This window comes from Sciurus vulgaris, assembly GCF_902686455.1.
Source record: "Sciurus vulgaris genome assembly, chromosome: 14".
Lineage (NCBI taxonomy): Eukaryota > Metazoa > Chordata > Mammalia > Rodentia > Sciuridae > Sciurus > Sciurus vulgaris.
Genome location: NC_136475.1, coordinates 8991460 through 9015829, shown reverse-complemented (window position 1 = coordinate 9015829; position 24370 = coordinate 8991460). Strand labels below are relative to the sequence as shown.

General features: G+C 53.6%; 1 protein-coding gene across 9 annotated transcripts in view; it reads left to right on the top strand.

The window, feature by feature from the left end:
- KANSL3 (KAT8 regulatory NSL complex subunit 3) overlaps window positions 1–16188 on the top strand; it is a 49890-nt gene extending 33702 nt beyond the window's left edge. For 6 of the 9 annotated variants that reach the window (XM_079110598.1, XM_079110597.1, XM_079110596.1 and 3 more), the window contains one exon: window positions 1862–3912. In XM_079110598.1, the coding sequence (XP_078966724.1) occupies window positions 1862–1882 (21 nt within the window). In that variant the 3' untranslated portion in view covers window positions 1883–3912. Of the gene's footprint in view, window positions 1–1861; window positions 3991–10908; window positions 11063–15056 lie in introns of those variants that run through there. The other 3 variants (XR_013759160.1, XR_013759159.1, XM_079110595.1) reach the window with 3 other exon arrangements.
- The last annotated feature ends 8182 nt before the right edge of the window (window positions 16189–24370 follow it).

The window sequence follows — 24370 nt, the reverse complement described above, 5'->3', positions numbered from 1 at the left end:
TGCTTCTTTTGATTTGCTTTTCTTTTACTTGGGATTTCAGCCTGTCTTATCAGTGAGATTGGCTGATAGTTTTCTTCTCCCCACTTTTGTGTGTGTGTGCACACACTGTCCTTGTCCAGCTAGTCCTCGTAGAATTGTTTCGAAACAGGCAGTGGTTTTTTTTTTTTTTTTTTTTCCTCATTCTCTAAAACAATTAACTAGTGAAAAAGGCTCTGTTCCTTGGTGGTTCCGTGGAAGTGACCCACAAAGCCCTTGGACCCTGTTTTCAGGCTAAGTACCTTTGCCAGTGCCACGCTGATGCAGAGCTATACCCCAGGTGCCTTGGCCCAGCCTGCCGTGGCCTAGGGACTGGTTAGGGTTGGGAAGAGAGTCGGGTCGTTGGGGAGCCTCGTTTTCCACGGCTGAATTGAAGGCCAGTAGTTAAGAGTTCTGGTCTTAGACCTACAGGTGCTGATGTCAGATTAGCTTTCCCATGAGAAAAATGGGTGTGGCACTGGGCGTGGCCCGCGGTGGTCCTTTTCCACCAGGGGGTGGGTGTGAGGCCAGGGCTTGCTGACTGGCCACTTCCAATGGTCACCTGCGTTTCCACGCTGCCAGACAGGATGGTATTGAGGGAAGATCACTGAACAGGCCCTCTGTCTTCAGCTAGCTGTGTGATCCTGAGCGAATTACCTGATCTCTCCGGGCTTTGCTTTTCTCTAGTTTAGTGAGGAGTTTGTCTTTTATCAGGGAACCTTGTGGAGGGATTAGTAGCGGCTCAGATTCGTCTCAGGCGTTGGGAACACAAATGTTTAAATGTTGAGAAACAAAGCACCTATTTTTTATGTTTATGAGGCAGTTGGAAATTTGAACACAGTAGTTTGTTGATACAAAGGAGTTCTTAACCTTTTTATGTATGATAATGTTTTTTAAAAAATCCTTTTGTATTCTGGGCTTACCTACTGTAATATTACGGATGGAATGAGTTTAGAAAGGGTTGTCGGCACCAGCTAGACTTCTGGAAGGTCTGCGAAAGCTCTTAATTATCTGTTAGACTTCTGGTGCTGACGAGTACTCCTGCATGTGTCCTTCGTGGGAACGTCCTGCCGGTGCCCTTATAGCAGAGAAGCTGCAGAGGGCGGACCCCGTTGAGCTCGGCAGGGTCCTGAGGGTGGACTGCTCGCTCGTGGTCACAACTGGCCTTCTCTGTCCCCTGGGCCACACGGGAGGCAGCAGCCCTGCCCTGGGGCTGCAGAGGCAAGGGGTGGTCCCTGGAGGTCCCGAGGTCAGCCTTCTCCTTCCTTCCCCTGTGCCCTGACCCCTGACTGGGTCCCCAGGGTTTCCCAAGTGTGGAGTCTGCAAAGCTGGTGGCGGCTTGCTCAGCAGAGGCCAGCCCTCGCCTCGCCTCCTCCCTCCCAGAGTTCCATGTTTGTTTCTGGGGTGCTGAGGGTGAAACGGCCTGCGCCCCACCCAGGGCTCAGTGTGCAGCATCCTCCACACCTTGCGTCCAGACCTAAAAAGCGCAGTTGTCAGAACAGCCAAGGAAACCTTCCCTCGGTCCTGTCACCCTGTGGGACTCTGCATTCCTTCCTGTCCTCAGGCGCGAGAGCGGCCCCTGGGGAGAGCACACGCAGCACTCTGGGTGCTCTGTGCTCTCTTGCTGGATCCTCAAGCCACCCGGGCACGCAGGCGCCATCACCCATGTCTTCCAGGCCAGGGAGAGGGCTGCGGGGCCCAAGCCACCTGCCCAGGCTCACGTCCTGTGCGGGCAACCTCGTCCCTGCTGAGGGTTACTTCTTGGGATACATCAGGAGTGGGGCGGGGGCAGAGGGTCGCAGGTGGTCACTACGTGCTGACCCTGTTTACTGCTCTCCTGCCACAGCGCCTGCCTCCAGCACCCTGAAGACGCCGTGCATGCGTCCTCCTTGCAAGGTTGGTGACGGCCGCTTCGCGCTGGGCTGGTGCGCGGTCCTGCTGAGCTGCGTGTCTGAAGACCTCTTTAAGACGGTCATTTCTGCCTCTCCGCCAACTGTCACCAGGGTTGGGCCTCTGAATCTCGAGAAGTCGTGAGGCCAGGTGGTACGGCACCGCCAGGGGAGCACACGGTCCAGGATCTGCAAGTCTGCTTCCTGCGATGCCCGCCGCCTCCGCAGACGTGGTCGTGCGTGGATCAGGGCTCTTCCCCGCCCGGCACAGCTGGACCTGCGTCGGTGCTTGCCACCTACTGCATGTCAGGAGGGGCCCCGAGCCTGGTCTGGCTGTGGGAGTGAGGAGTGGGAGCCGCCAGCCAGGGTTCAGGACCAGCGGGGCTCATGGTGGACGTCGCTTGCTTCACTGAGCAGCCGTGGGATGAGAAGCTGCCTCAGGTACTGAGCAGCTGCTGGCGCTCCTGGCTCCGCAGTTCCCTGGTGAAGGCAGAGAACTGGGCCGTGCTGTCTTCCAGCCCCTTTGCACTGTAGGCCGTGGGAGCAGCGGCTGCCAGGAGGTGACAGCTGGCCCTTTGTCCTTTTCGTCGTGCGTGGGGCGATTCCACAGCTGGAGAGCCTGCAGGTCCAGAGGGGCTGCAGAGGAGTGAGCAGCGAAGACAGCTGGCGGATGTGCCAGAGAGCCCTGCGGTGCAGGCGACTTGGGCCTGGGCACTGGCTGGGATCAAGAAGCAGGACTGCCAAGTCGGGGCCCAGCTGCAGTAGTGCCGAGCTGTCCCTGGAAGCGTGGGCAGCAGGGTGGCAAAGGCCATGCGCCAGGGTCTCTGTTTCCATTCCATACGTTGTTCTGTCTTCCTGCCTCTCAGTGGCAGCGACCCCACTGGGCTGGTTCTGAGTGCCAGCCTGAGCCCTGCAGGTCGCAGTCCCCAGGGACCTGGTGGCTGAAGACGGAACCCCGACCCCCACCCCACCCCTTCCTTCCACACTCCAGGGTTTCCAGCTGGCTGATGAAGAGGCCAACCCCGTGTGACCGTTCAGCCAGGACCACCCATGTTCAATCCCAGGACCTCAGAGCAGCCAAGCAGCCGTCACGAGGGTGTGTGCAGCGGTCGGGAGCCTCAGAGAAGGCAGGCGGGGCCAGTGCGACAGGAGTGGGGCGCTCCCTACAGCCCAGGCCCCTCCCTGGTCTGCAGAGCTGCTCTCAGCTGGGGTTCACAGGGCAGGCTGGCATGTTTGCATTAACTGGTAGGCACCTGCTTTCTGGAGTCCAGGAGGCATGTTAGTCAATTTGAGGAAGGTCTGAAACCTGAGACAGCCAAGGCTCAGGGGCGTGGTGGCTTTGTAGAGGATCGCAGCACGCCAGAAGAGCAGAGCACTAACACCATGAGCCTGCGGGACGCCTTTGGGACTCATTTAGGACATGCAGGAGGCCATGGACAGCCCTTGTGACCGGAGAGCAGCCTAGATGACACTGGAGAGGCCGCTTCTGAAGGTGCTGGGACCAAAGGCAGACTCGGGTGTTGTTCTGCCTTGATGGCAGGTCCTGTGAGTGGCTTCTGAGGCTCGGGCTGTACGTCTTCCCTGCAGAAGTGGAGCTGTGGGGACACCCACTGATCCTCGCCCTGGAGGGACTGGCCAGCAGGGGACATGGTTGAGGTCCATGGAGTCACACTCCCCGGTCCATCTCCAACCCCCTTTTGAAATACGGAAGGAAGTTTTGCACTCCCTCTCTGGTGGCAGACCTGGGGGCCACGCCCTCAGAGGGCAGTACTCTTGGTGGGGAATGCTGAAGGATCAAGAAGCCTTTAAATTCTTGGATGATGGATGTGGTTGATGTCCTGTGGAAGATGTCCTGGGCTTTGAGGAGGGGTCACTAAGGGGCAAAGACCCCACGTCCACCCTTGGTCCCACTGCTAGAGCAGCCTCGGGCTGGATGAGTTACTTAGCTGAGCACTGTGACAGTTCTGTCCTTACATTGGCAGAAACAATTAAAAACCCCAGACCAACCCGTGGATTGCTCCGGCCTGTTTTCATTTGACTTGGTGTTTTTCTGTGCCTGGTGAACGAGGCAGGAGACAAGGTTGAGGTAGGTACCATGATGCCTGTGGTCGACCCGTCAGCGCCAGGCGCTCGGTGAGGACACTGAGGCACAGAGAAGTCACACAGCAGGCAGGCAGAAGCGAGCCAGAGCCCGGGCAGTCTCGTGTCTGTCCTGTGCACTGTGCTGGGGTCCCGCATGCGAGATCAGGAGAGTAGCCAGGAGCTGAGACATGGGCGTGGCCCGCAGGGTGGTCCTTTTCAGCGCACCTTCCCCAGACCGAGCAGGAGTGACGCTCTGCTAGGCCTGTGGGCTGGGCCTTGGAGATTAGTATCCCTGTGCACATTCTCTTTTTTGTGGTAATGGGTGTTACCAGGGATTTAACTTGTGGGCACTCAACCACCAGCCATCCCCAGCCCTATTTTGCATTTTATTTAGAGACAGGGTCTCACTGAGTTGCTCAGGGCCTTGCTAAGTTGCTGAGGCTGGCTTTGAACTCGTGATCCTACTGCCTCAGCCTCCTGAGCCGCGTGAATTATAGGCGTGCGCCACCAGCCTGGCCTCCCTCTGCATATTCTATACCCATCCCACCCGCAGTAGAGAAAGACCTGGGGATGTGAGCGTGAATTCCTCCAGGCTGTTTGTGAATTGACCCAGAGGCCCCTCCTTATACCCTGTCCTGTGCTTGGCAGTGGCCCCCTCTGCTGGAGGCCGTGGCTCTGCTGGCTGCTGGCACACGTGTGCCGTCATCTCCGCCCTCCCTAGGAGAGCCCTGCACCTTGCCACCCACTTGGCCCCCAGCCTCCCCACGCAGGGGAGCCAGAGCAACAGGTGTCAGGCCGCAGAGGCGGAGGGCAGGGCCCAGTGGACCAGGGGCCACACCCCACTTCCCTCCGCCTTGCTTGCCAAGTGTTGCTTCGGTCATGTTGCGTGGTTTTCGGGCGCAGCCCATCCATCAGAAGAGCCCTGACAGCGGCTCACGGGAGTCTTGCCGTTCGGGCTTCTCTCAGGGCCTCCCCTGACTCAGACTTGCGGAGATTATCTTGACCTTGCCCGTGGGACTTACTCGGCATCCTCATGGATGGCGGCTCCCTCCCTCCTCCCGGTTCTGAAGGTGTGAGCCTGGTGGCTCCCCCACCCAGAGGCTGTTCTTGTCCCTTCCCACTGCGAGTTCCAGTTGCCACCTCTCTAGGAAGAGGTAGAGGGATAAAACAAAGGAGCGCTCTCAGGCTGCTATTGGGCTCCTGCAGTGTGTGCATGTTTTTAACCTGTGCCCTGAGCGTAGACCCGTGTCCCCGGCCAGGTCCCCAGCACTCACATCTCAGAACAATAGCGCCACATGGAGACCAGGACTCTGACACGCACGGTGTGCATTCAGCTCTGCTGTACCCCTGCAGCCCCAGTGGAGACCCAGAGCTGCTCTGTCTACACCGTCTCCCTGCGTCTCTGTAAATAGGAGCCTGCAGTACGTGACTTCTTGCTTTCCTTGATTTGGGGTTTGGTTTTTTGGGGTTTTTTTTCCTTTCTGGTATTGGGGATTGAACCCAGGGGCACCACTGAGCTGCATCACCAGCCCTTTTTTCTTTATTTTGAGAGTCTTGCTAAGTTGCTGAGGCTGGCCTTGAACTTGATGATTTTCCTGCCTCCACCTCCCAGGTTGCTGGGATCACAGACGTGCACCCCCCAACAATAGTCTGCAACCTTTCGAGGTCCTTCCACTTGGCATAGTTCCCGTATGTCCATCCAGGTCGTGTGCATCAGCAGTTCCTTTTATTGCTGAGTGCATACGTGGCCTTGCCATGTCACCGTCCATGGACCCATTCACTCTGGGGACATCCAGATTATTTCCCGTTTTAGCTATTACAGGGAAAGCTGCTGGGCCAGTTGAAAGCAGGTGCTGGCGTGGATGTCTTCCTTTCTCCGGGTGAAGGCCGGTGAGTGGGCTTCCTGGGCCCTCAGGCAAGTCTTCAGTTCTCCAGGAAACTGTCAGGCTTTTCCAGAGTAGCATCCACGTTTCCAGCAACCTGCCTCTGCCAGCACGTGGTTCTGTCCTCATCTCTTACGTGCTGTTCTGAAAGGCGTGTACAGCAGCTCACTGACCTTTTCGACTTGTCAAGGTTTGCTGACGGCCCGGGACGTGGTGGTATGTCCTGGTGTCTGTCTGCGAGTGCAGATGGAGCTGCAGGTTGCGGTTGTCAGGCCCTGGGTCTCCTTGCTGCTTGCCTGTCAGGCTGTTGGTGGCGCTGAACTCCCCAGCTGCACCGTGGGACTGTCTGTCTCCTTTCAGTTCTGTTGGGTTTTGCTTCATGTCATTGGCATTTCTGTTAGGTGAGGTGCACACATTTTAGGATTCCTGTTTTTTTGGTTTAGTTTGGTTTGGTTTGGTTGGTGTTGGCCTGGAGCCCAAAGCCCGCACACACCAACCTCATGCTCTGCCACTGGTCTGTACCTGCCTCTTCTGACATCTGATTAGTGGTTAGTTGGTGTTTGTTCTTTGCTTTTGTTTTTTTTTGGGGGGTACCACAGATTGCACCCAAGGGCACTTAACCACTGAGCCACATCCCCAGCCCTTTTTATTTTCAATATGAGACAGGGTCTCAGTTAGTTGCTGAGTCGCTTAGTTGCTGAAGCTGGCCTCAAACTTGGGATCCTCCTGCCTCAGCCTCTTAAGTCATTGGGATTACAGGTGTGTGCCACCGTGCCTAGCTGCCATTTGTGTGTGTGGGATGTATTTTTTCTTTTTTCCTTGTAACCTGCTTGTGTCATTATACTGGAAGTGTCTTGTAGACAGCCTACATTTAGCACAGTTTTTTTTCTCTGCCAATCTCTTTCTTTTAATTTGTGTTTTTAGACTGTTCCTATTATATGTAATTATAGATGAGTCAGTGCTTGAGTCTGCCATTTTAGCTTTGGGGTTTTGTTCTGTTGTTTTGTTTCTTTTTCCTGCCTTCATGGGTTACTTGAACTTTTTTTTTCGGTACCGGGGATTGAACCCAGGGTCACTTAACCACTGAGCCACATCCTCAGCCTTCTTTTGTATTTGCTTAGAGTCAGGGTCTCACTAAGTTACTTAGCATCTCGCCAAGTTGCTGAGGCTATCTTTGAAATCGTGATCCTCCTGCCTCAGCCTCCCGAGCCGCTGAGATCACAGGCATGTGCCACCACACCTGGCTCTAAACATTTTTTTTAGAATACAGGTTGGATTTGTCCCTAGTATTTTTGACCATGTCTCCTTTTATAACTGTTTCAGTGGCTGCTTTAAAGTGTTATGTTATATATAGCTTACTTAGCAGTCTTCTGGTCTCCATATTACCTTCTCTTGCTTCCAGTATGATTTTTTCTCTGTGTTGAGAACCACATGAGAGAGGGTTAAAATTTTTGTTTCAAATATAATTTAGGAAATGAGAGAAGTCTGTGGTGGTCATTGTGTTTTACCCTTTCCATTTTTCTTTCTTCCTTTCTGCTGTTTCAAGGTTCCTTCTTTTATTATTTCCCTTCTGTTTAGAAAACTTGCTCGGTGCTAGGGGTTCAGTTCAAGGGTGCTCTACCACTGAACTACATCCCAGCCCTTTTTATTTTATTTTAATACACATTCCCGCTAAGTTGCCTAGTCGGACCTCAAACTTGTGATTCTCCTACCCCAGCCTCCTGAATCACTGGAATGACAGGTGTGTGCCACCAAGCTCGGCCAGAGAACTTTCTCTAGTTCTAAAGGATGTGGGGCGCTGAGTTGGAAGATCAGAATTAAGAACCTCAGGGTCTGGAGGTGGGGCCCGGTGGTAGATGGCTCACGTAGCACGAGTGAGGCCCTGGACTCCATCCCTAGCACCTCGAGATAAGTCAGTCAGACTGAGGAGTCCTTCCAAGGCAGTAGGGCGAAGGATCGAGGTGGACGGCTTCCCTGCTGAGGCCAGGGGCAAGATGGCGGCACCAGCCCGCTCTCTTGTCCTCAGGCTCGGTGCTGCTCTGCCCTGTGGAACCAGGTGCTGCAGGGACCTGACACCTGGACACAGAAGAGAGGAAGATGGCAGCAGAGGAGGAGGGGTGGACAGCTGGGTGGAGGGAGAGAACTACAGCCCTGGGCGGCAGCATACAAAGTGAGCGGTGCAGATGAGCCTGCCTTGCCCAGAGTAGGAGTGGAGAGCGCCGAGTGTTCGAGAAAAAGAAGACAGAGCCGTGGGGCAGGCTTGGAGTCCCCGCAACCTGGGAGGCTGAGGCAGGAGGATCGGGAGTTCAAGGCCAGCCTGGGCAGGTCTGCCATCTTTTCCACACACCCGGCCCGCAGAGTTATCTTGGGACTTAAACTATGACCAAGCCTCCCCCTCAGCTGGGGCTCGGGCCTCAGATTCGACTCTGGCATCCATTTTAATAAGCGCCGTGGGTTATAGTAACGGGGGGGACACCAGAGCCCTGGGCTTTCACTCGGCCCCTGCGCTTCTCCAGACGGCCTCCAGAGCGCTGCCGTGTAATGGCTGGGCAGTCTCCTGCCTCCTCCAGGAAGCCCTGAAGCTGTGTTCTGGCCACTGGTGACCTAGCGTGTGGGGATTCCACGAGGCACTCTTCATACAGATGCTTTACTCACATGTTGGTCCGAGCAGGAACGTGACCAGTGGTGTGCAGCGAGTGGGTTTTCACAAACACCTTTTAACCAACATACAGATGAAAAAATAGCACGCTGCCAGACCCCTGCTCCAGGGCACCCTCTCTCCTGGCTCCTGCCACGGGTAGGTCTTGCTGGTTTTTAACTATAAAGATGGAACCAGCCAGGCGCAGTGTGACACGCGTGTAATCCCAGCACCTGGGAGGTGCCAGATATCAGGGTAGAGGAGTGCAAAACCTGGCTCGGGGGAGGATAGGATGTTGCGTGGCATCGGCAGCCTGGCTAACGCTGGCAGAAGGCTCCCCCGTGCTCTGGTGGCCTTGAAGTGGCCTGTGGGGGCCTGCCTTATCCTTGTTCAGTCCCCAGGGAAAACCTGAGATCCCAGCCAGGCTGTTGACGGCGAGCCCCGGGGAGGGCCTGGGAAGCAGAGCCGGTGGGCGTGGGGCTCCAAGGCCAGTGACGCCCAGCACCAGATGAGATTTAGGGTGGCAGCGGCCTTTCTGGGCTGAGCTGGAGCCGAGCAGGGACAGGGTGACGGGAGACCTGAAAAAGAACAATGAGGAGGGTCTCAGTACCGAGTGTCTCTCCTTTTCTCTGAGCAGTTTAGTCCAGGAGCTCTTAAATAGCAAGAATGTCCTTTGTGGGGACAGGAGGTGCAGGTCGTTGGCGGTGGCTTTTGCTGGAGGTGCTGAGAGAAACCCCAGAAGCACCCTGGTTCTGGACCTGGCCTTCCTGGCAGTGCCCCAGCTTCCCCTGGCTGATGGACATCAGTCACTGAGCCAGCTGTCACTCCTCTCTCGTCTGTTCTTTTCCGCTCTTGGTTTACGGCACAAGGAACCTCAGGGGCCCACGTGTCAGTCTCAGCTTCCGGTCAGTGGCCAGTGCCGAGCCCCGGGTGCAGGTGGGATCCAGAACTCCAAGCGAGGCTGGGTCACGCGCGTTCGTCTTGAAGTGTGTCCTGGTCTCCTGAGACCCTTACCCGTGTTGACTCCCGTCTGGTGGCACAGCTGAGGCTAGGAGGCCATCCCACCATCTGCTGGGGCCGCTTCGTGCTGGCCGTGGTGAGGCCCTTAGCTCCATGGCCAGGAGCCTGTCGCTGCCCTCCTCTGCGGCAGCCTCCACGGGGACCCAGACCTCCGTCTTCTGGGTACATGCCTGGACCTGGTCACCAGCATTCCAGCCAGTACCTCCGGAGTGACATCTCCCTCGGCTCCAGTGGACGGCCCGACGGCCGCGCTGTGCCTCTCGGGAAGCACCCGTTTCGCCGTCCTTCAGTCTCTTCTGAGGAATGTGTAACGGTGCAGCCCTTCGCTCTCTGTGGGCCCCAACTACAGAGAGCTCTGCAAGCCAGGCCCAGGTTACTTCCTAATCTGTCACCTAGTCCCGAGGAGCGCCCAGTGGGGCCACAGGTGGCGCTGGCACAAGAGGAAGCAGTGCAGAGCGGTCAGTGTTGGGCTCGCTTGCGTCCAGTCTCGCATTTCTGCTGCACCTCTCACCCTATGCCTAGGTGGCTCAGATAAGTCTACGTTCGTGATGGGACGCACGGGTCACATGGTCACTTGAGGTCTCCTAGTTAAACATGGTTTGTTTTTGGCGGTACTGGTGTCAAACCCAGGAGCACACATGTGCTAGGCAAGCACTTTATCGCTGAGCTACACCCAGCCCTTCGTTTTAGCTTGGTACGGGATCGGGCCCAGCTGGTCTGGCACTTGCGGTCCTCCTGCCTCAGCTCTTCCCGTGGCGTGGGCCTCTGTGCTCAGCTTAAAAACGCATTCTTTACTCAGGACCAGTGAAAAAGCAGCACGTTTTTCAAATGAAGTCAGAAGGATTCGCCCCAAACCCTAGCATTCTGATCCTCCTGTCAGTGCATCTGGAGGTCCATAGGACGGCGTCTTTGGACCCAAGGCCAAGGCAGGAGTAGCTGCTCCTCAGCCTGCACTCGATGCTGACTGTCTCGCTTCAGTCTTTACCAAGTGAGTGACTGAAATACCACACTCAGGTTTGTTGCCTCCAACAACAAAGTGGCAGATGATTCAGAGTACAGTGGCATCTTCATCTTGGAGGTGACATCTTCACGTGCTCCTAACCATTGGCTCTCTAGAGCTTCACTGAGTGATGGGCCTTTGAGTCCCTGGGGGTCTGTCTGCCTCTGTCTGTTTGCAGAGGTCTCTCGGGGGTACTAAGCTGTTCGCTCGTCAGATCCAGTCGATACGATGTTTAGCAATCTTGTGGCCAGGGTCCTTGCACGCTCTGTTGTGACAGAGCAGTCACATAACCCTGAAGCAAAACCGCGAGTGTCTCCTGTTGGCCATGCCAGGTAGATGCACCTGTGGTCCTAAGAGTTGGAATGAGAAGACATTTTCCAGGTCATTCGAAGCACGCAGGTGTCAAGGGCTGCGCTGGGTCCTTCCAGGAAAGAAGCTGCACCTTGAACAGCAGTCACAGGTGGAGCCACCACCCGGCTAGTTCTGTGAAAGTCCAGTCTTCACCTGAGGTCTGAGCACACGCATGACCCGGAAGGTGAGTCCTGTGGACACGCGATAGGTCCTTCCGCCCTCCCTCTTGTACCTCTGATATTGGCACGGGTTTTTGCCTTTCCTTTTGGCCTTACGGAAGCCGACGTGTCGCATGCGTATTCTGATTTTATATTCAGAGCCTGGGGGCTTGGCCGCAGAGAAGGGCCACAGGTGCCCTGGTCCACTTCCGAGGTAGCGTGGGGACCGGAGGCGGGAGCCAGCGCGGAGTGGCGTGCAGGAGCCAGCCCTCCCTCCTTCCTGCAGCCCTGGCCTCCCTCCATGCTCTCGCCGGAGCTTCACAGGACCGAGGCCAAAGCAGGACCGCGCGTGGCTGTGGGCCGAGGGGTTGAGCACTCTTACTCACCGTCGTGCTTTCCCTCTCCCTCCTCCAACCAGGAAACTTCAATTTTTTGTTTTTGCTAATTCTGCTCCTTTGACCCGTGGGTGCTGGGCACAGAGGAATTCTAGATGTAGAGACTCAGGGCAGCAGGGCAGGCCGTCAGGAAGAGGGCCCGGCTCTGCCACAGGGCTGTTCTCGGGCTGAGCAGTCTGCTCCAGGTAGAGCGCTGTCCCCGGGTCCTCGCTGCGCACGCGCCCCTCGCACTCGGGCCTCTCCCCAGCCTCTGCCTCCCTGCGGCCTCTGCGATTCCAGGCCTCACACTGGCCAGTGCTGGTGCCGCTCTAGCCGCTTGTAGTTTCCTGCCGAGCCTTCGGTGAGGCCAGGCTGCCTCCAAACGTGCGTTTCCACCTTCGCCTGCCTTCACCAGGCCCCTTCCCGCTTCTCAGCCTTCACTAGACGCTCTAAGTAAAGATAACGGATGCGCGGGGCTGGGCTGTCACTGTGGTAGGGCCCTGGGCGTTATCCCCAGCACTGCCAGAATCACACCAGAACCCCAGCCATGTCACTGCGTCCGCAAGTGACAGGCTCACAGGCCTCTGCTCAGCCCCCGACAGCCACTAGGATCACAGGCATGCTGCTGTGCCCGCCCCTCTGTTCGGTCTCGGAACACAGGTTCTGTCTGGGGCAGTCTGTCCTCTTGCCTCCGCTCCCCAGCCTTTCCCCGTTCAGAGCCTCATGAACACCTCTGTGCCCTAGAACCTCCCCCTGCAGTTAGTGCAGGGTCCTGTTACGTGGCTTTAGTGATGAGATGCCCCCCTTCCAGTTTTTTCTTTCTTTCCTTTCTTTTTTTCTGTCTCACTGGTAGTTGAACCCAGGACCTCACACATTCCAGGCAAGTGCTCTACCACAGGCCACATCACCATACCCCGAATTTTATGTGCCTTTGTTTCCCCAGTAGTGCTTACATGATCAGGTCCAGCCTTGGCCTCACGTCATGGGGTTAAGCCCCCTTGCCTGTCCTGTATTCCACCAGCCTGTGCTGACTCGGCTTGTCCCAGGTCTTCCTGTTCCACCCATCCCCTTGCACACTGTTCACCACCTGGAAGTTCTTGCGTACCAGCTGTATTTTTCTTTCTAGTTCCTTCCTTTATTGTGGTCCTCACCCAAACAGATTACATGGCCCTTTTTTTTTTGTACAGGGGACTGAACCCAAGGGTGCTTAACCAATGAGCCACATCCCCAGCCCTTTTTTATATTTTATTTAGGGGTCTCGCTAAGTTGCTTAGAGCCTCACTAAGTTGCTGAGGCTGACTTTGAACTCACAATCCTCCTGCCTCAGCCTCCTGAGTCACTGGGATCATAGGCGTGGCCACTGTGCCCAGCTTTTTTTTTTTTTTTTTTTAAGAGATGAGTCTCACTGTGTTTCCCAGGCTAGCCCCAAACTCCTGGGCTCACGTGATCCTCCTGAGACTGGGATCACAGGCGTGGCCACTGTGCCTGGCTCCATCTCACTGGCTTGCAGATAACAAAAGTCTGAGGCTTTGTGGCAGCCATCTTAAAATCCAACCAGTTTAGGCTAGCCCACCTGAGGAGGGACTCATGGCCTTCAGGCATCCTGTCCCCAAGGACAGGCAAGATCAGGGTGGAAGAGATTCATCTGGGTCACTAGGCAGTGATGAGTAGCCCTTTTTCCCACTGCCCGCCTATTTTGTTTGTTTGTTTTTGTTTTATTTCAGTGCTGCGAATTGGCCCAGGGCTTCACACATGCTCGATGGCATTCTACTGCTGAGCCAGGTTTTTATTTTTTATTTTTTTATTTTGAGACAGTCCCATGAAGTTGCTGAGGCTGGCCTCAAATTTTCCATCCTCCTGCCTCAGCATCCCCAGTGACTGGTACTAACTTTGCTTTCAAAGACAAGTGTGTGGTATGTCTAATTTACAGAAAAATGGGTGAAAGTAATTATTTCAGGAAAAAAATGTAAGTTATAAAGTATAATATTCCTTGGGGCTGGGGTTGTGGCTCAGTGGTAGAGCGCTTGCCTAGTACATGCGAGGCACTGGGTTCAATCCTCAGCATAAAATATAAAATAAGCAAATAAAAATAAAGGTTTCGTGTCCATTTAAATTAAAAAGTATATCTATATGTGTATATATACATATATAAAATTCTTGAAATAGTATGTGATGGATATTACCAGGTATATCGTTAGAATGTACCAATAATAATGTTGAGTTTTACATGAGCCCTGTGATCCTAGAAGCAGTGAAGGCTAAGACACCACACACACACACACGCGCTGTGTCCAGGCCACCCTCCCTGTGTGACTTAGATCAGACTTCGGGATGTCCCTTATGTGTGACAAAGTCAGACTTAGACCCTCCCAGTTCCATTCTTTGCCTCGTAAATGATTAGCTGAGCTGTTTTGTCCTCAGGTCTTTGGGAACAAAATTAAGTTCTGCCTCTACTTCTCTCCTTCCTCCAAGGTCCCTGAGCCTTGGCCCATCTTCAGCCTCTGCCAGCACACAGCCTGGTGTCAGGGTCGGACCTCTGGGACCTGCTACCCCATGGCACCACCCTCTTGCTGGACTTCCCACACACACCTGGTTCTCTAGGCTCACTGACCCCGCTCCATGAAACACACTCTGCCGAGGGTGGGTGGCATGCCAGCGTAGCGCTCTTGTCCAGCATAGCGCTCTTGTCCAGCATATGTGAAGCCCCAGTACTACGGGGGCGGGGCACTCCCATCTGAAATTGGAAATGGCTTTCTGGCCGGCCAGCCAGGAGCCGGGTCCTGTCCTGTCCTTGAGCACGTAGCTCAGGCCGGCAGTGATCTTTGGGAAGAGGGCTCAAGGGTGAGACATTCACAACCAACCAAGATTACAGATGGATCTCGAGGGAAATTTTCTTAATACTTAAATCCTACAGGATGTATCCCTTTCCGTCCTACTACAACCTCAACTTCCAAAAATCACTTAATTGGTGGGGAAAATAGATTAATGGAAGTGGTCAATGAGCCATTGTTAGTAGCCCCATAGGGAGCACACTGGGGATTTTATTTCTGCTGGCTGAGTGGGTCATTTTGTGGTATTGGCTATCTCTCATCTAGGCTGTTTCAGCTATGGAACCTAAGCTCTTTAGGGCCCAGGTGAGCCATTTGGAGCTTAAGCGGTGTGGGATTTGAGTGACCATTTGCCCTTTGGGTACTGGTCAGTAAGGTAAACTTCAGAGGTTGTAAAAATTTTCCACCAATGATACTGACTTGGTGAGTGCGCTTTTGTTCATTGGAAGATTGCATGGTGGCCTTTGTACCTGGAAGTGCATGCTGCTTCATGCTCACTAGCTCAACAGTTGGCTTCACAGGCTGTTTTCCAGTGGCTTCAGCAACAGATTTTCCTACCAACATAGGGACTTCCATTTCAGAAGAACTTACCATATTCCCGGGTTGGAAGAAACTTTGGGAAACTTGTCCAGAAGTTGCATAATAAGGGTGCAGTCAACCTGCACCTTGAGCTTACCCTTCACCCCTTGACACCGGGGGCTCTTTCCGTGACATGTAAGATGGATTTCTTGGCCCACTGGTGAACCAGTGGAAAGGGATTCCAAAAAGCAGTGCTGTTTTACTAGGCGAACATTTCCTGAGCGTGGTCTGTGCTTCAGTCTCTAGGTGGGCCTCTGTAGAAAGGAATGGACTAAATGTATCTGCAGCCATGCAGTTTTAAGCTCGTGGGTTTTTCCCCCTCTGGTGAGTTCACTTCTTTCTTTCTCATCTAGGTAAGGTTTTACATTTTCACTATCTGATACATTTTTCTGTCTCTGAAAAAGAAACTCACTCTTCAAGTTTTGCTAACCTTAGTCTTAAAGGTGTAAATTTTGTGCCTGGCTTAACTTTGGAAATGCAAATTTAAGACTTAACAGACTACTTTCAGTATCAGCTCAAAAGTCTGGCTTTTAAAACCAGCAAAAGAAGGAAATCTTAATTCAGAGCTTTTCACACCTCAGAAATGTGTTTTCTTTTAATAAGTGTGTAATGCTTATATCTATAACATTTATGGTTTGTCTGAATTATTAATTATTCAATTATTAGTAGAATTGGAAATTCACAGTGAGCCTATACTTTCCTGGTTCTAGGCCTAAGATAAGTCAAATCGCCAATGGCTTCAAATGCTTATAACCTACGTATGCTTTGTGTTTCTGATTTCTGTAATAATTTCATTTTATAATGTGCTAGAAATTGTGGCGTTTTGTTAATTTCATCGTGGTTGTTAATCATAAATCCTAGCAGTACTTTCAAAAATTAACTATCAGTCAGCAAGGTGCTTTACTGACTTCTTAAAATGTTAAATGGATTTTATGCTGTGTCTGGTGTCAAAAACCTAGTATGCTTAAGTTCTAGAGGAACTAAGAATAATTTTTAAAATGCATAGGATCCAAGAAGTTACTATAAACTGTTCTCAGTAAAGTTTACATAAGAATCAGCTTAAAAACAAAGATTGTGTGTTTCATTAGGATAATTTTCTATTTTCTGCCGATTTTAGTTTTTTTATTATTGCATAAAAGAAAATTAAGTGCTACAAGAGTTAAGATTTATTCCAATTTCCATTTATGAACTACAATTTTTACAATGTTGTCATATATTTTGTTGATACAACTGCTGTAAATCTTTAAAAATCTGATGCTCTGAATATAACACTGTAAATCATGATCGTTATCTTAACATACTGTAAGCTAACTAAATTGTTTGGCTTAATTGCTAAGTTTTGTAAGAAATAAAAAGTTTGTATTGTTTGTAGACATTTTTATTTAATGTGAGCTGTGTCCCTGTGGTTAATAAGGGGTGTCTTAGCTGGGGCACACCTGTGATCCCAGCAGCTCTGAGACAGGAGGATCTCGAGTTCAAAGCCACCTCAGCAACTTAGCAAGGCCTTTAGCAGCTCAGTGAGCCCTGTCTCTAAATATAATACAAAATAGGGCTGGGGACGTGGCTCAGTGGTCGGGTGCCCTGGGTTCAATCCCAGTACCAAAAAAAAGGGGGGTGTCTTTCTTTGCTCACCCTACGTCTCCAGGCAGACTTGGGTTTCAACTCGGGATGCCTGTGAGACTGTTTCACAAGGGCGTTTCTCCAGGGAGCCGCTCGCAGTGACTGTACAGAGGACACTTCAGCACATTGTTCTTAACTGGTGGAATGACACGGACTCTTGCCCTCTGTTCAGAATGTCTGCGGTTCTGCACCTGATGCTAAGAAACCCCTGCCTCGTACAAGGAAGCATGCTGAGTGGCCGCCGAGTCTTGAGGGCGCATCTGCAGGATTGCTTTCTACAGACAAACTGCTTTTCTTGGTATTAATTTGAATCTGTCACACAGGCCAATTACAGTGCTCCTGTTTGTGGCTTGCATTTTGCGACCTAAGAGCTAATCTTTCCGGCGCTGACTCAAACTGTCACTTTCCCTCTGACGTGGGACCCCTCAGATCAAAGAGTGGCAGAAGCTCCTGCAGAGGGAGCCAAGGCGCCTAGCAGCTGCCCAGAGTCTCGGAGAGGATCCTGAGAACCAGGGAGCTGCCATGGGACCCCAGCAGAGCCGGGAGGCCAGGCAGGGAGTTCTGCAGGCGCACAGAGCCCCGCTCGCGGGCAGGCAGTTGGCCCCTTCAGCACCCGCCGCCTCAGGAATAAGCACCGGACCTCGTGGGTCCCCGTCTGGAGTTGGGAATGGCCTATGCCAAGAGGAGGTGAGGCTGCGACCTCCCTCCCTGACAGGCGCCAGGGAGGACGGAGCAGAGGTTGCCCAAGCAGGCCTTTGGTCACTTCCTGCCCCTTCTCCTTTAAATACCTGCTAATTTTCAGGGATTTTATAGATGGAATGTTGGAAACAATTAAGTTTCTTCTGTCTTCCTTCAAAGCGGACTTTGAATAAAACCTATTTTCCTACCAATTTGACTCCAAATATTTCTGGATCAATGAGCATGACAGCCTGGCCTCTCTGGGCAGTAGTAGAGCCAGGTGGTAGCATACTAGTCTCCCCACCGTCACCACACTCCCATGCGACAATCTTCCCAATAAAGTCTATCTCTTTTTTTCTTTTCTGTTTTTGCAATGCTGGGGATCAAAGCAGGGCCTTAGCCAGGCGTGGTGACATACTCCTATAATCCCAGCAACTCTGGAGGCTGAGGCAGGAGGATTGATTAAGTTCAGACCCTACTGAACTTAATGAGACCCTGTCTAAAAAAAAAAAAAAAAAAAAAGGTAAAATATTAAAAGGGTCACTGAGGAGGTGGCTCAGTGGTCAAGCACCCTTGATCCCATTACCAGTACAGAAGAACAAACGGGTGCTGAACCACGGAGCCGTGCTCTACCACTGAGCTGCCCGCCTCACTCCAGAGTCCGTTGTTCTTTTTTGACAACCAGAATTTATCAAGGATGTCGGAAAAGTAATTCAGCAAGTCCAGATTAGAGAAGTGCACAGGTAGGGGGTGGGAATCCCCTCCTGCCACCACTGCCCGGAAAGAGGGAGATTTGAATTAGAAGCAAAGCTGAGACCAAGTTCCCACTGAAAACCAGCAGATGGCCGCTGTCACTGCCGCTTCTGTCTACTGCCCGGCAACGCGGAAGCGGGCTGATGAGCAGGACCCTGTCCTGGGCCGCCAGGAGCTTCCCTGCGGGGCTTCGAGGCCGCTGCTGGGAACACGTCCCCAGACAAGCGTTCCTCTCACCCCGCTCGTGGCCCGTCTGGGAGGCCGGTGACGCCAGGGAGGGCCTCCCTGCCACCGCTCTGGTCCTCCCGTCCCCTCCTCCTTCTCCACTTGGCGGGACACTGTTCCGCGTGACCCAGGGCAGCCTTTTCTGCTGAGGGTCAGCCACTCAGCAGGCCTGACCGCCTGCTGCCCTCCGTCCTCCACCTGTGGGGCCCTGGGGCCTGGACGCGGCTCCCACCTCCCCTGCCCTCTGAGTCCCGGGCCTCGACCCCTCGCAGCCTTGTCGTGAGATCCAGGTTGTCGCCCTGTCCATCAGACGTCACCAGCGTGGACGAGGCTCCTGGAGCCAGAGACCCGTGAACTGAAAGGAAACGAGAGCTGCCCCCTCCGGGCCAGCCCGCGGCGAGGGACCCGCACGGGGCCACGCGGGAGCCGCGGGGCCAGCTGGACACAATGGAAACTCCTCAGTGAAGATTCTGAGCCGCGCCATCTGGGAGCCGTTCTCCCGGGGACAAGAGAGCGCCAGTTGTCCCGGGAATCCCGCCGGCCTGTCCAGCTGGGCGCCACACTCCACCAGCGGGAGGCCGAAGCCGGCCGAGGTGCCTGGAGCAGGGGTTCTGGGGAGCCTCTTCCTGGCCTGGACAGCTGCCCCCGCCGTGTCCCGTGTGGCCGTCCTGGGCTCGTGCTTGGAGGGGGAGGCGCGGCACGGTGCCCGCGTCTCTGGCGCCAGTCGTGCCAGGTTGGGCCCAGCCCCACTCCTCGCTCATCATCTCGGTTTCCTTGAAAGGCAGCATCTCCAGGACGGCCTGGGGCCTGGGGCCGCCACGAATGTCTAGGGCAGTTCTGCATTTCGGGGACTGACCTGCTCCGTAACCCGTCGCAGTGGCCGGAGCTGGGTCCTGTGCGCTGGGCTGCCCAGTCACGTCCTGTTTCCTGGATGCTCTGGAGCCAGCGGGGCACAACTGTCCAGGATGCTCTGACGAGGTGTTCGGTCACACTGAGCCCAGTGGCACCAGGCAGGGACGGTGGGGCAGGTCCTTCCTCCCCAGGCCCCACTTGTGCCCAGGCTCTGCCTGCTGGTCCCAGGACGTGGCTGGGCTTCCAAGGCCGGGTCCTGGGGCCTCCCGGGTGGGAGCAGCACCTTTCCAAACAGGGCTTTCGCTTCCAGCCTAAGCCGCGTGACGGTCCCTTGCTGGCCTTGGAGCGCCCGGTCCCCCTGTGGCTGGGGTGGAGCTCACGGGCCCGGCACCGCCAAGCCTGCACCAGGCCCCGGCCAACCCCAGCTCCAGGGAAGACTCACATAAAGTAACGCTGCGTGATTAGCACAGGGTGGCGTGCCAGTCGGCTCCCTGCGTGCGATTTCAGTGCCACCACCTGCCAGAGGCGCGGCGCCCTCTTGTTGGGCATCGCCAACCACCTGGGACAAGACACTCCCGCTGATCAGATGGGAAGGACGTCACTGCCGCTCTCCATAGAGCCCAGGGGCTGTGAGACGCTGCGTTCCCACAGGAGCGTGGATCGTGAATTTCAAGCTCTCGTCTGGCCACACGCACACACACGCACATGCACACGCACACACACATGCACCAACGCACACACTCACACTTATTTGGTACCAGGGATTGAACCCAAGAGCGCTTACCCACTGAGCCACATGCCCAGCCCTCTTTGTTTTTTGTTTTTTTTTTTTGTTTTTTTTTTTATGCCAATGAAGAATAAATTATAATTTCCTTAGGTTGAACAATTGGAAAGAAGAGAAAAATTATAGCAGTATTTAGTTAGACAATAAAATTTTGCATATAAGCTTAATGGAGATTTTATAAAGTTAGCTGACTTTAGGACAAATTATCAATAGTAATAAAAGGTGGCGATTTAAGCTAACATGGAGATAACTGAATATTTAGTGTTTGAAACATTGAATTCTCTGACATATCCAATCTTGTAGACTAATCTCAAGTCTGTCTCAAAATTTCTGCTTGTTCACACTGACATCTTTTTTTTTTTAACATTTTAAATCTACTTTATTTTATTCACTTGAGTTTTATATTGTTTTCAATGTTATTTTACAATGCTGTTTTTTTATTTTATTTTATTGTAAACAAATGGGATACATGTTGCCTCTCTGTTTGTACATGGCGCAAAGGCATACCATTTGTGTAATCATAAATCCACATACAATAATGTTGTTTGATTCATTCTGTTATTTTTTCCCCTTCCCCCCACCCCTCCCCAATCGACAAATGGGCCAAGGAAATGAACAGACATTTCACAGAAGAAGATCTACAAGCAATCAATAAACATATGAAAAAATGTTCAACATCTCTAGTAATAAGAGAAATGCAAATCAAAACCACCCTAAGATTCCATCTCACCCCAATTAGAATGGCGATTATCAAGAATACAAGCAACAGGTGTTGGCGAGGATGTGGGGAGAAAGGTACACTCATACATTGCTGGTGGGGCTGCAAATTAGTGCAGCCACTCTGGAAAGCAGTGTGGAGATTCCTTAGAAAACTTGGAATGGACCCTCCATTTGACCCAGCTATCCCACTCCTTGGCCTATACCCAAAGGACTTAAAATCAGCATACTACAGAGACACAGCCACATCAATGTTCATAGCTGCTCAATTCACAATAGCCAGACTATGGAACCAACCTAGATGCCCTTCAATTGACGAGTGGATAAAGAAACTGTGGTATATATACACAATGGAATATTACTCAGCCATAAAGAATGACAAAATTATGGCATTTGCAGGCAAATGGATGAAATTGGAGAATATCATGCTAAGTGAGATAAGCCAATCTCAAAAAGACAAGGGACGAATGATATCGCTAATAAGTAGAGGATGACACATAATGGGGGGGAGGGAAGGGTTAGTGTTAGGGTTAGAGTTAGGGTTAGGGAGGGGGGCAAGTATGGAGGAAGAAAGTACTGTTTCTTGTTTTGAGACAGGGTCTCGCTGAGTTGCTCAGGGCCTCACTAAGTCGCTGAGGCTGGCTTTGAACCTGCCGTGTTCCTGCCCCAGCCTCCCGAGCTGCTGGGATCACAGGCGTGCGCCACCAGCCCAGCCTCACTCTATGTTTTTAATTTGAGAAAAAGAAAAATGTTTTTCTTGTTTTCTTTTTGTTTCATATTTCTCAATTCAAAATAAAATCTTAGCAAACCCTGTGTCCTTATTTGGGTTTGGGAAATATAGGGATGTGGTAAGAAGGGAGATAGAGGATATGGGTCATTTTTTTTTAAGCCGAGGTCTGACCCTGCTGCCCAGGCTGACCTTGCAGGCTTGAGCTCCTGGGCTCAAGTGATTCGCCTGCCTCAGCCTCCAAAGCGCTGGGACTACAGCAGCACACTGCTGAGCCAGCTCCGGGTAATCTTTCTTTTAAATTTGATTTCATTCTATTTCCTTTGTTCTTTTGAGCTATACATGACGGCGGAGTGTGTTTCCACATACCATACACACATGGAGCATAACTGCCCATTCTTGTGGTTGTACATGAGGTGGTTCACTGGTCGTGTGTTCATGTGAACACAGGAACATTCTGTCCAGTTCATTCTACTGTCCTTCCTGTTCCCATTCCCGCTTCCCCTCATTCCCCTTTGTCTAATCTGGTAAACTTTTATACTTCCCCTCCCTACCCTCCCTTGTTATGGGTTAGCATCCACATAGCAGAGGAAATATTTGGCCTTTGGTTTTTTTTGGGATTGGCTTATTTCACTTAGCATGATATTCTCCAGCTCCATCCATGTACCAGCAAATGCCATGATTTCATTCTTTTTTATGGCTGAGTAATATTCCATTGCATATATGTACCACAGTTTCTTTATCCATTCATCTGTTGAAGGGCATCTAGGTTGGTTCCATATTTTAGCTATTGTGAATTGAGCAGCTATGAACACTGATGTGGCTATGTTACTGTAGTATGCTGATTTTAAGTCCTTTGGGTACAGACCAAGGAGTGGGATAGCTGGGTCAAATGGTGGGTCCATTCCAAGTTTCCTGAGGAATCTCCACACGGCTTCCCAGAGTGGCTGCACCAGTTTACAGTCCCAGCAATGTGAGTGAGCCTTTCCACACACCCTCGCCCAGACTTACTGCTGCTTGGGCGATCTTTTATTTCAGCCGCACAGGTGTATGTGTTACTCCTAGGCTCCCTAGGGGGCAGGAGGAGGGAAACTAAGACCCACCAAAGGGTTGGATTGTGCAAATAATTTTTCTTTTTTACTCTTTCTTTCTTATTATGCCAGCATTATTATTTAACTACACTGCACACGATTTTCTAAGCATTTTACATATATCAGTGCTGACAAACCCAAGGAGGTAGACGCTCTATTGTCTACATTTTGTCATACAGAGAACAAAGCACAGAAAATTTCAGTTGCCAAAAGTTCAACAACTAGTAAGCATCAAAATCCTGGAGTCCAAGCTTTCAGCTTCTGCAACATGTTTCCAGCTGAGGCTGGCCTTGAACTTGTGATCCTCCTGCCTCAGCCTCCCGAGCTTTGGGATTAGAGGTGTGCACCAGGCAGGATGAGACTTGGGATCCCTCCCAAGACAGGGTCATTGCCCCTGGTCAGCCTGAAGCCACCATGGAAGATGGATCTTCACCCCTCCCCAACTCTTAAGTTCAAGGAGCAAAGCGTGGGCGTGGCAGGTGGGAGAGGGATTTAGGATAAAGAGAGGGGGGAACTGAGTCTCAAAGGAAAGTCTCCGGGCCACTGAGGTGCAGGAAGTGCCCAGGAGTGTTTGTGACTCCTGAATGACATGCCCTCAGTCAGCCTTGTCATGGGAGGACATGCCGAGCCGGGGACACTGGAGAGCATTGTGTGGCTCTGCCCGTCCTCCAGTCTGACCATAGCACCCACCCGGTGGGCTGCTGTCCCCCTGGGGCTCCCTCAGCGTCTGCTTCCGGGGCAGACTCTGCCTTGGACTAGCCGGGAGCCCCTCACGTCTCCCCAGACCTCCTTGCCAAAGCGCTGCAGCTGTCCTGCAGGTGGCCCCGGGGTGGGTCCCGCTCAGCCCTGTCCACCTGGCCCCTGGGGAGGACCTGCCCCTCCTCCTGGAACAGTCACTTGGGCACCAACCTCCCCTCTGGTGGCCCCACGCGCTCGAATGGGAGGGAGGGAGGCTGGTTGCCGGGCTGCGAGGCCAGAGTCCCCAGCCGACGGCCAGACGGAGCGCACAGGCCCCGCTGCTCCCGCTTGGCAGACATCACTGGTCCATGGCGTCATGTCCACTGTGAGTCAGGGCAACGCTGCCCGCAGCCGTGATGAGGCAGCCGGCAGGCACCTGGGGGACTCGCCGTTCCTGACCCAGACAGGCAGGATTCCACGGCCAGGGTAGCTGAGTCAGAAGCCAGGTGGAGGCAGCGGTCGGGACACGCGGAGTCTCAGAAGTGGCAAGTACAGGGCAGGGCAGGGGACGAGGCAGCGGGGGACGGGGGCAGGGGGGGACGGGGCAGGGCAGGGGACGGGGCAGGGTGGGGGATGGGGACAGGGCAGGGCAGGGGACGGGGCAGGACGGGGGCAGGGGACAGGGGCAGGGGTGGACAGGGCAGGGCTGGGGATGGGACAGGGTAGGGGATAGGGACAGGGCAGGACGGGGGCGGGCGGAGCAGAACCACAGTCGCAGGAGGTGGTGACTCGCCTCCCGGGACTCTCACTAGGTACCCACGCTCCTGAGGCCGGGGTGACTCGCCTCCATGTCACAGGCAGGGACACAGAAGGCCCAGCAGGTGGGTGTCCAGGGCTTCTGTGCTGACCTGCCCCGAGCTCAGGGGCTCAGGCAGGATCAGATCCCCTCCTGAAGCTCCGGCCGGCGTCTGGCTCTCCCTCCATTGGGGCTCGGGCCCCTCCCGCCTGGGCTGGGCTTGGTCCACTTGCTGCCTCAGCCTCCCAGTTCCCTGACCCTCGCTGCCCACCCGCTGCCCAGGCACAAAGCCAAGAATGGGGAAGAGAGAACGTCCGGGAAGGCCCAGAGGTGGGGGGTCATCCCACCTCCAAGACCCTGGCTCCCCTCCAGCACCCCAGCCCCTGCCTCCCTGTGGGGCCCCTCACACCCAGGGGCAGTGGCCGGAGAGACCCTTGCGTGGGCAGGTGACGCTGGTGTTCCAGGACCGGTGAGGGCCCGAGGAGCTGGGCCAGGAGGTGTTCAGGGCCCCTTCCCTTGGCCACCCCAGAGCCTGCTGTACCTCATTCTGGATCAGAGAACACAAAGCGTGGTCACTGTGGACATGCAGAGGTCCAGGGCAGAGTAGAGGCCCCTCGAGCCGCAGGAGCAGG